The sequence below is a fragment of the Acartia tonsa genome, chromosome 2 (assembly GCF_053477335.1).
Source record: "Acartia tonsa isolate MP-2025a chromosome 2, ASM5347733v1, whole genome shotgun sequence".
Classification (NCBI taxonomy): Eukaryota; Metazoa; Arthropoda; class Copepoda; order Calanoida; family Acartiidae; genus Acartia; species Acartia tonsa.
In genome coordinates this window covers 59,276,018-59,289,101 of record NC_137261.1, presented here as the reverse complement: position 1 = coordinate 59,289,101, position 13,084 = coordinate 59,276,018, and the positions used below count along the sequence as shown (strand labels likewise).

The 13,084-nt window shown below is 34.4% G+C and overlaps 1 protein-coding gene across 1 annotated transcript in view; it reads left to right on the top strand.

The window, feature by feature from the left end:
- LOC145312233 (uncharacterized) overlaps positions 1 to 13,084 on the top strand; it is a 20,658-nt gene extending 7,574 nt beyond the window's left edge. Inside the window, exons 12-21 of the mRNA XM_080151456.1 lie at positions 5,171 to 5,225; positions 5,515 to 5,731; positions 6,378 to 6,423; positions 6,798 to 6,885; positions 7,153 to 7,254; positions 10,993 to 11,139; positions 11,444 to 11,613; positions 12,019 to 12,080; positions 12,439 to 12,518; positions 12,963 to 13,084. Coding sequence (XP_080007582.1) covers positions 5,171 to 5,225; positions 5,515 to 5,731; positions 6,378 to 6,423; positions 6,798 to 6,885; positions 7,153 to 7,254; positions 10,993 to 11,139; positions 11,444 to 11,613; positions 12,019 to 12,080; positions 12,439 to 12,518; positions 12,963 to 13,064 — 1,069 coding nt within the window. The 3' untranslated portion in view covers positions 13,065 to 13,084. The remainder of the gene's footprint in view (positions 1 to 5,170; positions 5,226 to 5,514; positions 5,732 to 6,377; positions 6,424 to 6,797; positions 6,886 to 7,152; positions 7,255 to 10,992; positions 11,140 to 11,443; positions 11,614 to 12,018; positions 12,081 to 12,438; positions 12,519 to 12,962) is intronic.

Genomic DNA, 13,084 nt, shown 5'->3' with positions numbered 1-13,084 from the left:
ATACACAAACAAGCGTCTCAATATACACGCACATTTCTGAATAAAAAGAGGACTATCCACGAACAAGAGCACGTGATTCTAAGTACCTTCCAGCATTGATCCTGAGTATTTTCTTTCAGAATATAATAGTTCAATATCAATAATTAATATATTGACAGGAAAATTTATGTTTCACCACTTCAAGTTGAAGAAAAGTAAGAAAATGTCCACCATTTTTCGTTAAAATTCTATCAAACGTTTTGTTGAGTTCGGGGTGTCTTTAATTGTCCATGTTGTCAAATGATAAAAATATAAAAAAGGCAAAAGCACATTTACTATATCTCATATGTATGTTTAAATTAATGCTAATATGGATTAATTTACAATCTATATAACACAAGTATTTGCATATGTATCATCAAATATCCATTTTATTAAAAGAATTAGCTTCATAAAAGTTTTCAAAATCAATTAAAATACCTAAAAAAACATGGTGAAACATAAATTTTCTCGTCAATATATTAATAATATATGGTGACCTATTATAATCTGAAAGAAAATACTTAGGATCAATGCTGGAAGGTACTTCGAATCATGTGCTCTCGTTCGTGGATAGTCCTCTTTAGTGACACGTGGCGATTTTTGGTTTCCTTTTTCAAATGTTTTATTGACAAGATATAATATAATATTTGTATCCTTTTATATATAGTAATACGTTTTTTGTATGTTGATATAGTTCTCCATTTTAGAGGGCATTACTAGTGATGATTTTATACAAATTTTAAAAGCGAAGCTTTTTATAATTTAAGGGTCGGTCTGTCCATTACGGTTAGCTCATTTTGTTAAATTAAACAGATTAGAATTGTTCTATTGATTTAAAACTTTACATGATGATTTCTATAACAATTAGGTATGACTTGGAAAACGAAGCAACTCTATAAGAATCTTTAATATTTTTCAGATGAAATCTTGTATAAAATGCAAACAAGCAGAAAATGTGATACTGCCTAGGTTTCCAGGAGAACAACAAAATGGTTACGGTATATATACATTTTTTATCAAAACAAAGTTGACAACTACCAAAGCATAGAAATTTAAATATTAAGAAAATATGTTGTAATTAATGGAATGTTAGGAAGGGAAAGACATACAGATTGACATTTTTAATCATACTGTACCTTTGCCACTAATTATTAACAGTTAGAAGATTGCTTTTCGGTTATCATTTCATTCATATTAGGTACCTAATTTTGAGAAAAGTAAGGGAATAGTGAATAGTCCCTTACGTAACATCGCCCCATATGGGGCTATTCTTCGTATTTTTAAAATGGCTTTTTAAAGGTTATTTTAGGTTAGGTTAGGTTATATTGGGTTAGATGATTGCCCCACAGGGTTAGGTAATGGCTATAAATAGGAAAAAAGCTACTGTGAAAAATACGAAGAATCACCCCATATGGTGCGATGTTACGAAAGGGACTATATCCAAAAGTAATTTCCAGTTATGGTTTTTTAACTAGGTAGCAGTAGGTAATAATTTCATTGGTATTTATATTAGTGCCGAATTAATATTTTTGCCTTTTAGTTAAGCCTATAAATACTTTAAAAAAATATTTATTGTAGATGACTAACAAAGAGAAAATTAGCTTTCCTGAAAGAAGATGTTATTGATATGGTGCGAACATGCAAGAAAGAATTTAAGTTACATCACGGAGGGTATCTGCAGCGTGTAGGGGTGGTCTGTAGTTTGACATTTACATAATTTTATTTTTTTTTAAAGCGAAGCTTTTCTATGATTACGGTCCGTCCGTACGTCCGTCCCTACCTCAGTCACAGAGAGTTAGCTCTTTTCCTTAATTTAAACAGGTTAGAATTGTCCTATCGATTCCAAACTTTGCATGATGATTCCTGTAATAGTTAGGTACAATTTAGAAAGCGTAGCAACCCTATAATCAATACCAGAATGTCCGTACATCCATTTGAAACATGTTGATTTTTAACTTTTTTGATAACAAATTATCAGATTCTTCAGATTTTTTGAAAACTGATTCCTATTACAACAAGGTACAATGTTATAAGCGAAGCATCTCTATAAACAAGTTCTAAAAATTTAAGTATGTCCTTAAACAGTATTATCTATTTATGCAGTTTTGCAACAAATTTACTTACAATAGTGTTTGTACTGAAGCATTAATATTCTGCTAATTCAGTTCTGACAATCTACAAGTGTTAATATTCGTTTGTCCTTCCATTTCAGAGCTTCGCTTTTATGGATGTTGTCATCCTTGTTTAATTTTATTAAAAGGGGGTTATTTAGAAGTTTATTTTACTTTTATCAATTTGTTTTATCTGATACTTTCCAAAATATGTTTTATTAAGACTTTATCAATAAAAAGTAAATTTTTTGTAACTAAACCAAATATAATTAAGAATTAGAACCATAAATCTAAATACAAAACTAAAAATATCCTTGAGACATTCTATTCTGCAACCTTTTTTATTCATAAACATTTTTAATCAAGTTATTTTGTTTATACCTAGTGTGTGTAACTGTGTAGGTACGTCTTAAACTGACAATTTTTTTAGATTTTAAAAAGTTAATCTAATTGATTTTATTTTTATTTATTATTTTGTTGTAATTAAATCAGGGTAGCCCCTTTTGTGACAACACCCCTTAAGGGGAGTTTCTTTGTATTTTCACAGTAGCTTTTCTCCTATTTCCAGCCCAAAGCAATTTTGAAAACATGACAAATCGCCCCTTAAGGGGTGTTGCCACGAATGGGACTATACCCATAAATCATTTTTGATTCAATTGTTTTATATTTACCTAACAATTCTATTGTGATATGATATATACATATATGTATTATTTAAGTAGAATTTGTTGTTATTTTAATAATTTTTAATACAATTGTTTTAACTGATTTATGTTTATTATTTATTACGATTTAGAAACCATAAAAACTCAATTGTTACTAGAAAATCCGTACATCCATTTATAACATGCTCATACACATATACAGGGTGACCACTATGTATGTTATGTTCAATATGTTCATATTGAACACCATTTTTAGGATTTTTGGTACGTTTTTGTTCGTTATTGATTTTTGTGTACAATATGAACATTTCAGTATACGTTATTGTACGTTTTTCTGCAATGTATGGTTAGTATTAGTAATAATAATGTTATTGTATTTCATAAAAACTTTTTTTTTAATTTCTGCGCGCTTCGCGCGCCATTTTACCAATTTATCCCGGGATCTTTGACGTCATTGTGAAGCTTCCGTAAAATAAAAAACTCAACTCAATCAAGTATTTTACTCAATTTCCTCTAAACTAATTGTAATTACAAACCTTACCAAGACATATAGCAAGATAATTTTTAGTTGATTTTTTATGTTTTCATGTACTGATAGGAATTAGATACTACTTTCTATAATACAAAGTAGAACGATGTCTGTCTGTCTTAATCTTAAGATCTCGGTAACCGCTGAACCGATTGGGTTTTACTCTTCAGGTAATATACCTACTGGTCCTGTTGTGGTTTTAGGCTATTTATGTGGGGGTTGGGACAACCCCAACCCCCCTAAAAAAAATTCCCATTCACAAAATTTTTTCTTTTTTTTGTAAAATATAACAAGTGAGGTGGAGAAACTCCCTTTAAAAAAAACTCACTCATTTTTTTCATGGTTGGTAGTTAACACCCAAAACAGATTCGAGAGGGGTAGAAAAATTTCTGCCTTCTTACCCTCCCCCACCCCCTCACAAATTGAGCTTTTTATACCCCCTCCAATGAAAAAGTTTGGGTATCCTTGATTAAGTATACTAATTTCTATATATACTAGCGGCTAGGGGGGGGGGGGGTAATTTTTTCTAGGGGCGATTTCTCTTGGGAGGGTCATGGTTCAGTCCCCCATAATAGTTATAATCCTTCCCATGACCTATGAGAAGCTACCCTGTTAAGGAGAACCTGATCGGTTAAGCGGTTAGCAATATCCTTCGTTACAAACAGACTTATATTGTTTTACTTTGTATTATAGACTAGCGACTCCTCCCCTAGCATCTAGAGGCTCTATATTGGAAGAAATTTGGAGGGCATAAAAATAGCTTAAAGCCATCTAGGGACCTATAAGAAGCTTCCATATAAAGGAGGACCACATCGATTCAGCAGTTAGCGAGATCCTTTCCTACAAACAAAAAAGCTTACTTTTTTATATAATAGGATATCAATTCCCTGAAGAGTAGATCCCAATCAGTTCATCGTTTACCGAGATCTTAAGCTTCAGACAGACGGAAAGACATCGTTCTACTTGGTATTATTTATAGATAATTTAAGGTACATTATTTTTTCAAAAAATGTACGTTATTGTGTTCATTGTAATTTTTTTGTAGTACGTTATTTTCAATATTAATATCAAAAAGGCGGTGGTCGCCCTGCATATAGTAAGCTGCGCTAATATCCAATAAAAAGTAGTAAGTTTTGTTTATATACAGCTTAAGAATTTGGTTACCGATCCGATTAAGTTCTACATTTTAGGGAAGATGCATAAAGGTCCTGAAATCCTTTTAGACTGTTTTTATCATTAAAATCTTAAGATGGTTTTATGCTATTTTTCTACGCTAAATTCTAGAACTAATATTCTTTAGTAAAGGAATTGCTACCAAGTTCTTTATCTTGATAATCAGAGGCTTTTAGTAAAGTAGAATTTGGGGGATGGTGCATTTTGAATTAAAATTAATTAAAAAATGAATAAATTTCCAATAAAAGTTGCACTATCAGAAATACTCGTTTTATCTGGAATTATCTGGTTTTTCAACCATAAAGTGTCACAACTATAAAATTGAATTAATTGCCCATTGTCCCCTCCCTTCCACCCTGGGGGTATCATTATTTTAGTCAACTGCGAGTCGTTTTATTAGAGGACACAAAAATCTGGTGCAACATCCAAGTAATAATATTTCGTTTGTACCAGCCAATTTTAAGAAAATATTAGATGTCTCAAATAACGCAAACAATACAAAACTTTCCTGAAAATTGTTGAACGATTATTTTCGTCATTTACTATACGAGATCTTGGTTGGTATTGAATACACATAAAGGTCCCCACCACTTGAGCGAAGTCGTTGTCTGCGTTATACATTTATACTTGTACATTTGTTGCCAACCCTATTATTGTTATTATGAGTTCAGGGGTGATATGCACAGATTCTTTGATGGCAAGCTACATGATCACACCAATCATCAGGTGACAATTCAAATTTAGCTGAGTGTTTAAGACAAGTGATTTGTTCGAAAATGTTCTAAATGTTCTAAAATAGAATAGTTATTTATCTCATCGTATTATAGACAGCTTTCCGCGGATTTAAAATAAAAAATTTTAGACTGAAAACTGGTAGGTATTATTATTATGATTCGTGGAAAAATGTCTGTAATACGGCACCATACATGATTTTTCAGCATGAGTGAAAACCGGTTATAATCCAACGGTTTCTAATCGGTTTGAAACCTAACTGGAAAAACTATTTTTATTTTAGAACCCCTTCAGCAGAGACATACTAATAGATGACATATTCAATGATTACACACCCACCACTACAACCACACAAAGGCCAAGATTTACAACAACAACAACCCAACCACCGCCACAACCTTCCATAGATTTTAATGAAAACCTTCGCGCATTTTTGTCCCAGTTACAGGATAAAAGAAATAAGGAGAATAATTTGGAGGCACCGAGAGGCGCGACTCAGGAATGTTCATTAAATCACATAGTTTTGCAAGGTTTTTGAACAAAATCAAGGGGGGTAGGGGACATTAGACTGTAAATTACACTAGTACCCAAAGTTTTAGTACCATAGGTATCATCTTATTTGTTTGCACAAAAACTTTGGGTACTTTTATTGAAATTTGTTGTGTTGGTTCAATTGCAGTGTCCAAACTTTTCCACTTATATTTATAATTAACAGAAGGAGTAATTCTTTTTATCATCATTTGGAATATTTATCAATTTATCTTCCATTGTCTTATCCCTTGATATTCCTAAATAACATACAATATGAGACAGTAAAGATTCCCTTATCTTAGTTTGATTTTGAAACGCTATGTTGATATTAAATACGTTTCCAAAGTCAAAGATGCAGAAATTTATCCTGTTCTAAATATATAAACTTGCTAGAATATGGAAACGAAAGGTTATATAATACCTATTTGATTATTTCATTTTAATTTTTTTTTGTTATTTTTATGGGCTTTTAAAAAATATTTAATTAAAATCCTTCAAAACCTCCGTAATCGTATCCTTATTTTTTTCAAGTACTTATGGTGTAAATCTTTATCTTCAAAATAGAATTAATTCTATTGAATATTCCAAATTAATTTTATGATCATTTCGTGAAGGTTGTGCAATCAAACGAAGATAATTCAAGGAACAACAAAGTTTCAAGGCAAAGAAAATAAGTTAATTTAAAATTTTTACAATTGAAACAGATGAGGATATTGCACCTATAGATCAATTTTTATCCTAGTTTTAATCTTATAAATTTTTATTTGATATCCGCGGAAAGCAATCTTAAAAATAAAATAACTATTCTAGATTATAATTACGTATCCTCCTTTTATATAATGTATTCAAGTTTTTGTTTATCCGTTAAGATCTCGCTAACGCCTCACTTATGTCCCTGTGATGGTTTTAGGCTATTTTGATTTTATTTATGTTGGGTCTCCTTTACTTTTCGAAAACACAGAGTCATAAAAACTGCACACCTCTAAAGTAAACACCTAAAAGGTCTATTGAACAAGATTTTCTTAATTTTGCAAGGACTTCAGCACTAGATGCTTTGCAAAAGATAGCTGCCGCTGCTCAACAAACCACAGAACCGCCACAAATTAAAGTTACACAGAATCAGGAAAACATGGGATTATAATGGATATAGAGTAAACATAGAATCGTATTATAATATTTAATTTTAAACCCAGTTTTGTTAGCCCTGAGGGCCCTAAGACCCCGATCCACCCCCTTTACCTCATCCCCTCTCCCCTACTACTGGATGAACGAACTGACCAATAAATGAGTTCCATATCACCAACCTAAATTAATTACAAATTTTTCGTCAATATATCCACGTATAATTATATTCTATTCCAACCATTTAAATAATCCTTTTACTGAACAGAAAGGAGATGATTTGCACACTGTGAAAGCTCCCCCGGGAAGTAGAAGGATAGTGGAGCTTGACAAACATCAGGAACACTCCCACCCTCCAGCCAGGACAAAGGTAAAAGGGGGACGTAACTGAAGCTTTTTTGATGCTGGGGGGGGGGGGGGTTTTCTCCGGAACCACTTGATGAACCGTGCAAATTTTTTGGACTTAAGCTTTCAGGGGTATGAACATCTTATGGTTTCAAAGTCAACCCCCTACCCCCACCCCCTAGCCCCCCGGGGCTCAAAACCCCCCTAAAAATGAACCTAACCTTAATTTTCTCAGAAACCATTTGACCAATAGGGATGATTTCTTAAACTTAAGCTTTTATGGTCATAAACTAACTTCTAGATTAGAAGTCACCCCCCTGCCGCCAACCCCTAGCCCTCCGGGGCTCCAAAAAACCCTAAAAATGAACCTAACTTTAATTTTCTCAGAAACCATTTGACCAATAGGGATGATTTCTTAAACTTAAGCTTTTATGGTTATAAACTAAATTTTAGATTATAAGTCACCCCCCTGCCGTCAACCCCTAGCCCTCCGGGGCTCAAAAAAATCCCAAAAATGAACCTAAACTTAATTTTCTCAGAAACCATTTGACCAATAGGGATGATTTCTTAAACTCAAGCTTTTATGATTATAAACTAACTCCTAGATTATAAGTCACCACCCTGCCGCCAACCCCTAGCCCTCCGGGGCTCCAAAAAACCCTAAAAAAGAACCTAACTTTAATTTTCTCAGAAACCATTTGACCAATAGGGATGATTTCTTAAACTTAAGCTTTTATGGTTATAAACTAACTTCTAGATTATAAGTCACCTCCCTGTCGCAAACCCCTAGCCCTCCGGGGCTCAAAAAAATCCTAAAAATGAACCTAACCTTAATTTTCTCAGAAACCCTTTGAACCAAAGGGATGATTTCTTAAACTTAAACTTTTATGCTTATAAACTAACTAAAGTTTAGAAGTCACCCCCCTGCCGCAAAACCCATAGCCCTCCGGGGCTCAAAAAAACTCTAGAAATGAACCTAACCTTAATTTTCTCAGAAACCATATGATCAATACGTCAGATTTCTAGGACTTTTATTGTTTAGAAGTCACCCACCTGCAGCCAACCCCTAGCCCTCCAGGGCTTCAAAAACTCTAAAAATGAACCTAACCTTAATTTTCTCAGAAACAATTCGACCAATAGAGATGATTTCTTAAACTTAAACCTTTATGGTTATAAACTAGCTTTTGGTATAGAAGTCACCCCCCTGCCGCTAACCACTAGCCCTCCGGGGTTAAAAAAAACCCATAAAAATGAACCTAACCTTTATTTTCTCAGGAACCATTTGACCAATAGAGATGATTTCTTAAACTTAAGCCTTTTTGGTTATAAACTAGCTTTTGGTATAGAAGTCACCCCCCTGCCGCTAACCCCTAGCCACCCGGGGATCAAAAAAACCCATAAAAATTAACCTAACCTTTATTTTTTCAGAAACCATTTGACCAATAGAGATGATTTCTTAAACTTAAGCTTTTATGCTTATAAACTAACTTATAGTTTAGAAGTCACCCCCCCTGCCGCCCACCCCTGGCCCTCCAGGACTCAAAAAAAAAATGAACCTAACCTTAATTTTCTCAGAAACCATTTGATCAATAGAGATGATTGCTTAAACTTAAGCTATCTATAATACAAAGTAGAACGATGTCTGTCTGTCCGTCTGTCCGTCTGTCCGTCTGTCTGTCCGTCTGAAGCTTAAGATCTCGGTAACCGCTGAACCGATTGGGCTCTACTCTTCAGGGATTATACCTACTGATCCTGTGGTGGTTTTAAGATATTTTCTTGAGGGATGGGACACCCCTAACCCCCCCAAAACAAAAAAATCCCCCCCTTAGAGGAGACTTCAACGTCAAATAAGGTGGTATCGTACATAAAAAATTAAATTTAACAAACAAAAACATTTAAAGTGCCACTAGAGGCCTCTAGGGGCGTAGCCGCTAGTAATGCTAATAAACTAACTTCTAGTTTAGAAGTCAACCCCCTGCCGCCAACCCCTAGCCCTCCAAGGCTCAAAAACCCTAAAAATGAACCTAACCTTAATTTTCTCAGAAACCATTTGATCAATAGATTCTTAAACTTAAGCTTTTATGCTTATAAATTAACTTTTAGTTTAGAAGTCTTCCCACTCCTGCCGCCAACCCCTAGCCCTCCTGGGCTTAAAAAAACCCCTAAAAATGAACCTAACTGTAATTTTCTCAGAAACCATTTGATCAATAGATATGTTTTTTTATGTGTATAAACTACTTTTTTGTTTGGCAGATATATGGTTGTAAACTAAATTTTATTATATAAGTCACCCACCCCATAGCCCCCCGGCCCTGGGCTCCTAAAAAATATACTTTAGCTTAAATTTCCAGTAATTTTTTTATAAACATGCTTTCAGAGAAATAACCTAATCTCAGTTTTCTCAGGAACCGCATTATTAAATCATCCCTATTGGTCAAATGGTTTCTGAGAAAATTAAAGTTAGGTTCATTTTTAGGGTTTTTTGGAGCCCCAGAGGGCTAGGGGTTGGCGGCAGGGGGGTGACTTATAATCTAGGAGTTAGTTTATAACCATAAAAGCCTAAGTTTAAGAAATCATCCCTATTGGTCAAATGGTTTCTGTGAAAATTAGGGTTAGGTTCATTTAAGGATTTTTTTGAGCCCCAGAGGGCTAGGGGTTGGCGGCAGGGGGGTGACTTATAATCTAGAAGTTAGTTTATAACCATTAAAGCTTAAGTTTAAGAAATCATCCCTATTGGTCAAATGGTTTCTGAGAAAATTAAAGTTAGGTTCATTTTTAGGGTTTTTTGGAGCCCCGGAGGGCTAGGGGTTGGCGGCAGGGGGGTGACTTCTAATCTAGAAGTTAGTTTATAACCATAAAAGCTTAAGTTTAAGAAATCATCCCTATTGGTCAAATGGTTTCTAAGAAAATTAAAGTTAGGTTCATTTTTAGGGTTTTTTGGAGCCCCGGAGGGCTAGGGGTTGGAGGCAGGGGGGTGACTTCTAATCTAGCAGTTAGTTTATAACCATAAAAGCTTAAGTTTAAGAAATCATCCCTATTGGTCAAATGGTTTCTGAGAAAATTAAGGTTAGGTTCATTTTTAGGATTTTTTTGAGCCCCGGATGGCTAGGGGTTGGCGGCAGGGGGTGACTTATAATCTAGAAGTTAGTTTATAACCATGAAAGCTTAAGTTTAAGAAATCATCCCTGTTGGTCAAATAGTTTCTGAGAAAATTAAGGTTAGGTTCATTTTTAGGGGGGTTTTGAGCCCCGGGGGGCTAGGGGGTGGGGGTAGGGGGTTGACTTTGAAACCATAAGATGTTCATACCCCTAAAAGCTTAAGTCCAAAAAATTTGCACGGTTCATCAAGTGGTTCCGGAGAAAACCCCCCCCCCCAGCATCAAAAAAGCTTCAGTTACGTCCCCCTTTATCAGTAATCCTTTTCAAAATGGTGTTTTTTAAATAGCGAAGCTTTTCTGTACTTTGGGTCCAATCGGTTCGCCTGTCGATAACGGATGGCCCTTTTTGTAAATACAGACATGTTAGAATTGTCCTATCTATTTCAAATTCTTAATAATGATTCCTAGGCTAGGCTATAACAGTTTAATATGATTTAGAAAGCAAAGCAACTGTATCAAAAGTCCTTACGTCCAATTAAACCATGCTTATTTTTAACTTTTTGACATCTTGATTGGTACGTTCAATGGGAATATCCATAAATACATCGTTCATTGTCTTATCCCTTAAGATCCCTGATATAAAGGATAATATAAATATATTCTTAGGTACACCAACAAGAAGCCTCAAGAGAAAGGAAAACAGGACTTAGAAACTTTTTCAATAATCAGCGGAGAGGAAGGCCAAGCTTATTTCATAATAGTAGAAACAACGATGACAATAATAGCGAAAATCAACATGATAATCACCAGGAAAAGAATTTTTATTATAGACAGCTTTCCGCGGATATTAATGTGAAAAATTATAAAATTAAAACCAGTTTGGTTTGCGCCGAGGGGTCGAAGGCCTTGGCTCATAAAATATGTTAAAGTTAGAAGCGATGTACCTCAAAGTTTTAAAATGTGTGTAAGTAGTTTGGCTATAGATTTAGACAGAATTTTTGTTCATTATACTTGTATTTGATGCCCTGTCGTCTGATTTGTAGACTTACGTTTTTTTTATGGATGTTGTCATCCTTGTTATAACCAAAATACTAACTTTTCTTATTGAAAACAGGAATCAAAAAAATTAGACATCGACAAGGACAAACATTTTCCTAACTTTGACGTTGAGGCCTCAGTGAGCAAGGATAAAGATGGCAATGTCGTTATTTCTGGCGGCAGAAAAGTTTTCCACCTGCCACCCGGCATTTTACCGCCGCCAGGACCTGCTGACCACCAGCAACAAAGGAATGTCGTTCATACAAAAAAAGATCACATTGTGCAATAATAAAAAAAATCGATAACAAGGCATTGATATCATCAGGGTAACTGAATTATATTATATACGCAATGATTTATAAACGCTTACTCTCATTTGTTGTTATCAAACTCTAGATACTTATATCAAATCTTGATTGATTGGTTTAAACTAGCAGTGTTTAAATTTTTAATTAACAATTTTAATTTTCACAAGGGGAAATGTTTAATATTATTGAGGGTGTATATCAATTTATCGTCCCTTATTTCCCTTAAGATCTGGTTTTACTAAACATGATACAATAACACTCGTAAGGGAAGCAAAAAACAGGTACAAAAAAATCAATTTATAATATTTTAATTATGGTGCTATAGCATAACGACAATAATGAACAGTGGAAGGGGGTCGCATTTTATAACTAATGATGGTGAAGGACGGGCGGAACATAAACAATCAGGAAAATGGATTAGGATTTTAAATGAGATTGGTTATAATAGAAAATATCCTGTCCTTATAATAAAGTAAAAGGTTCTCTGTCTGTGTGTGTGAACACAGCTGGCTAAAGAAACGATACCCCCCCCCCCCTACACCTCCCTTAACCCAATCCCCATTTCTACTACTGGATGATCGAACTGACCAATTAATGAGGTCCATGTTAGCAACCAAAATTGATGACACATTTTACCCTGACAATATATCTACGTCCATCCTAAATCCATGGTTATGTTATTGTGTTTCTCTTGTTCTGATTACATAAACTTTCCAAAAAAATATGCAAAAATCTTCTTTATAATCCTATTTTTATCATTGTGTAGAACAAACTGTATTCTTTGACCCATCAGACGCCCCTCAGGTGGCAGAAGTGCTCAGTAAAAGCAAATCTTCCATAATCCAGGTATACACATATTTTTTGGGGGGATTTAGTTGGGGAGTGAGAGGACATTGGTCTGGAAAAGATATCGGTACCCAAAGTTTTATAAACTTTACCCTTTATCTTTCGTTGCCTTAAAAACATCAGAAAATTTACTCAGGTTTTTCATAACTAGGGTGTATACCGTTTATGCGTAGCATAAGGCAAAAATATTCAGACAACCAACCCTATGATAGCTAAACATTGTCCTAAGGACTTGTTTTTATTGGCTGAACCTTTTACGGCCAGTGGCATTTCCCTAACGCTAAAGTAGGTACAATAACGTCTTTTGTATTATGCTGAGCTGGATCTTTAAATCATTCCAATGGTGCGCTAAATCGCTGTGATTGGCTGAAATTCTGCGCGGGTTGATTTAGCGCACCATTGAAATGATTTAAAGATCCAGCTCTGATTTTCTATTCTGTTCAGGTGCATACAGATGATAATCAGAAGATGGTGCTAAATGTCAGAAATGATCAACTTCTGGGAATTCTTCAAGCTTTATCTTCAGCTTTGGATACTTTTGAGTAGATCTATGCTATGTTGCTGAA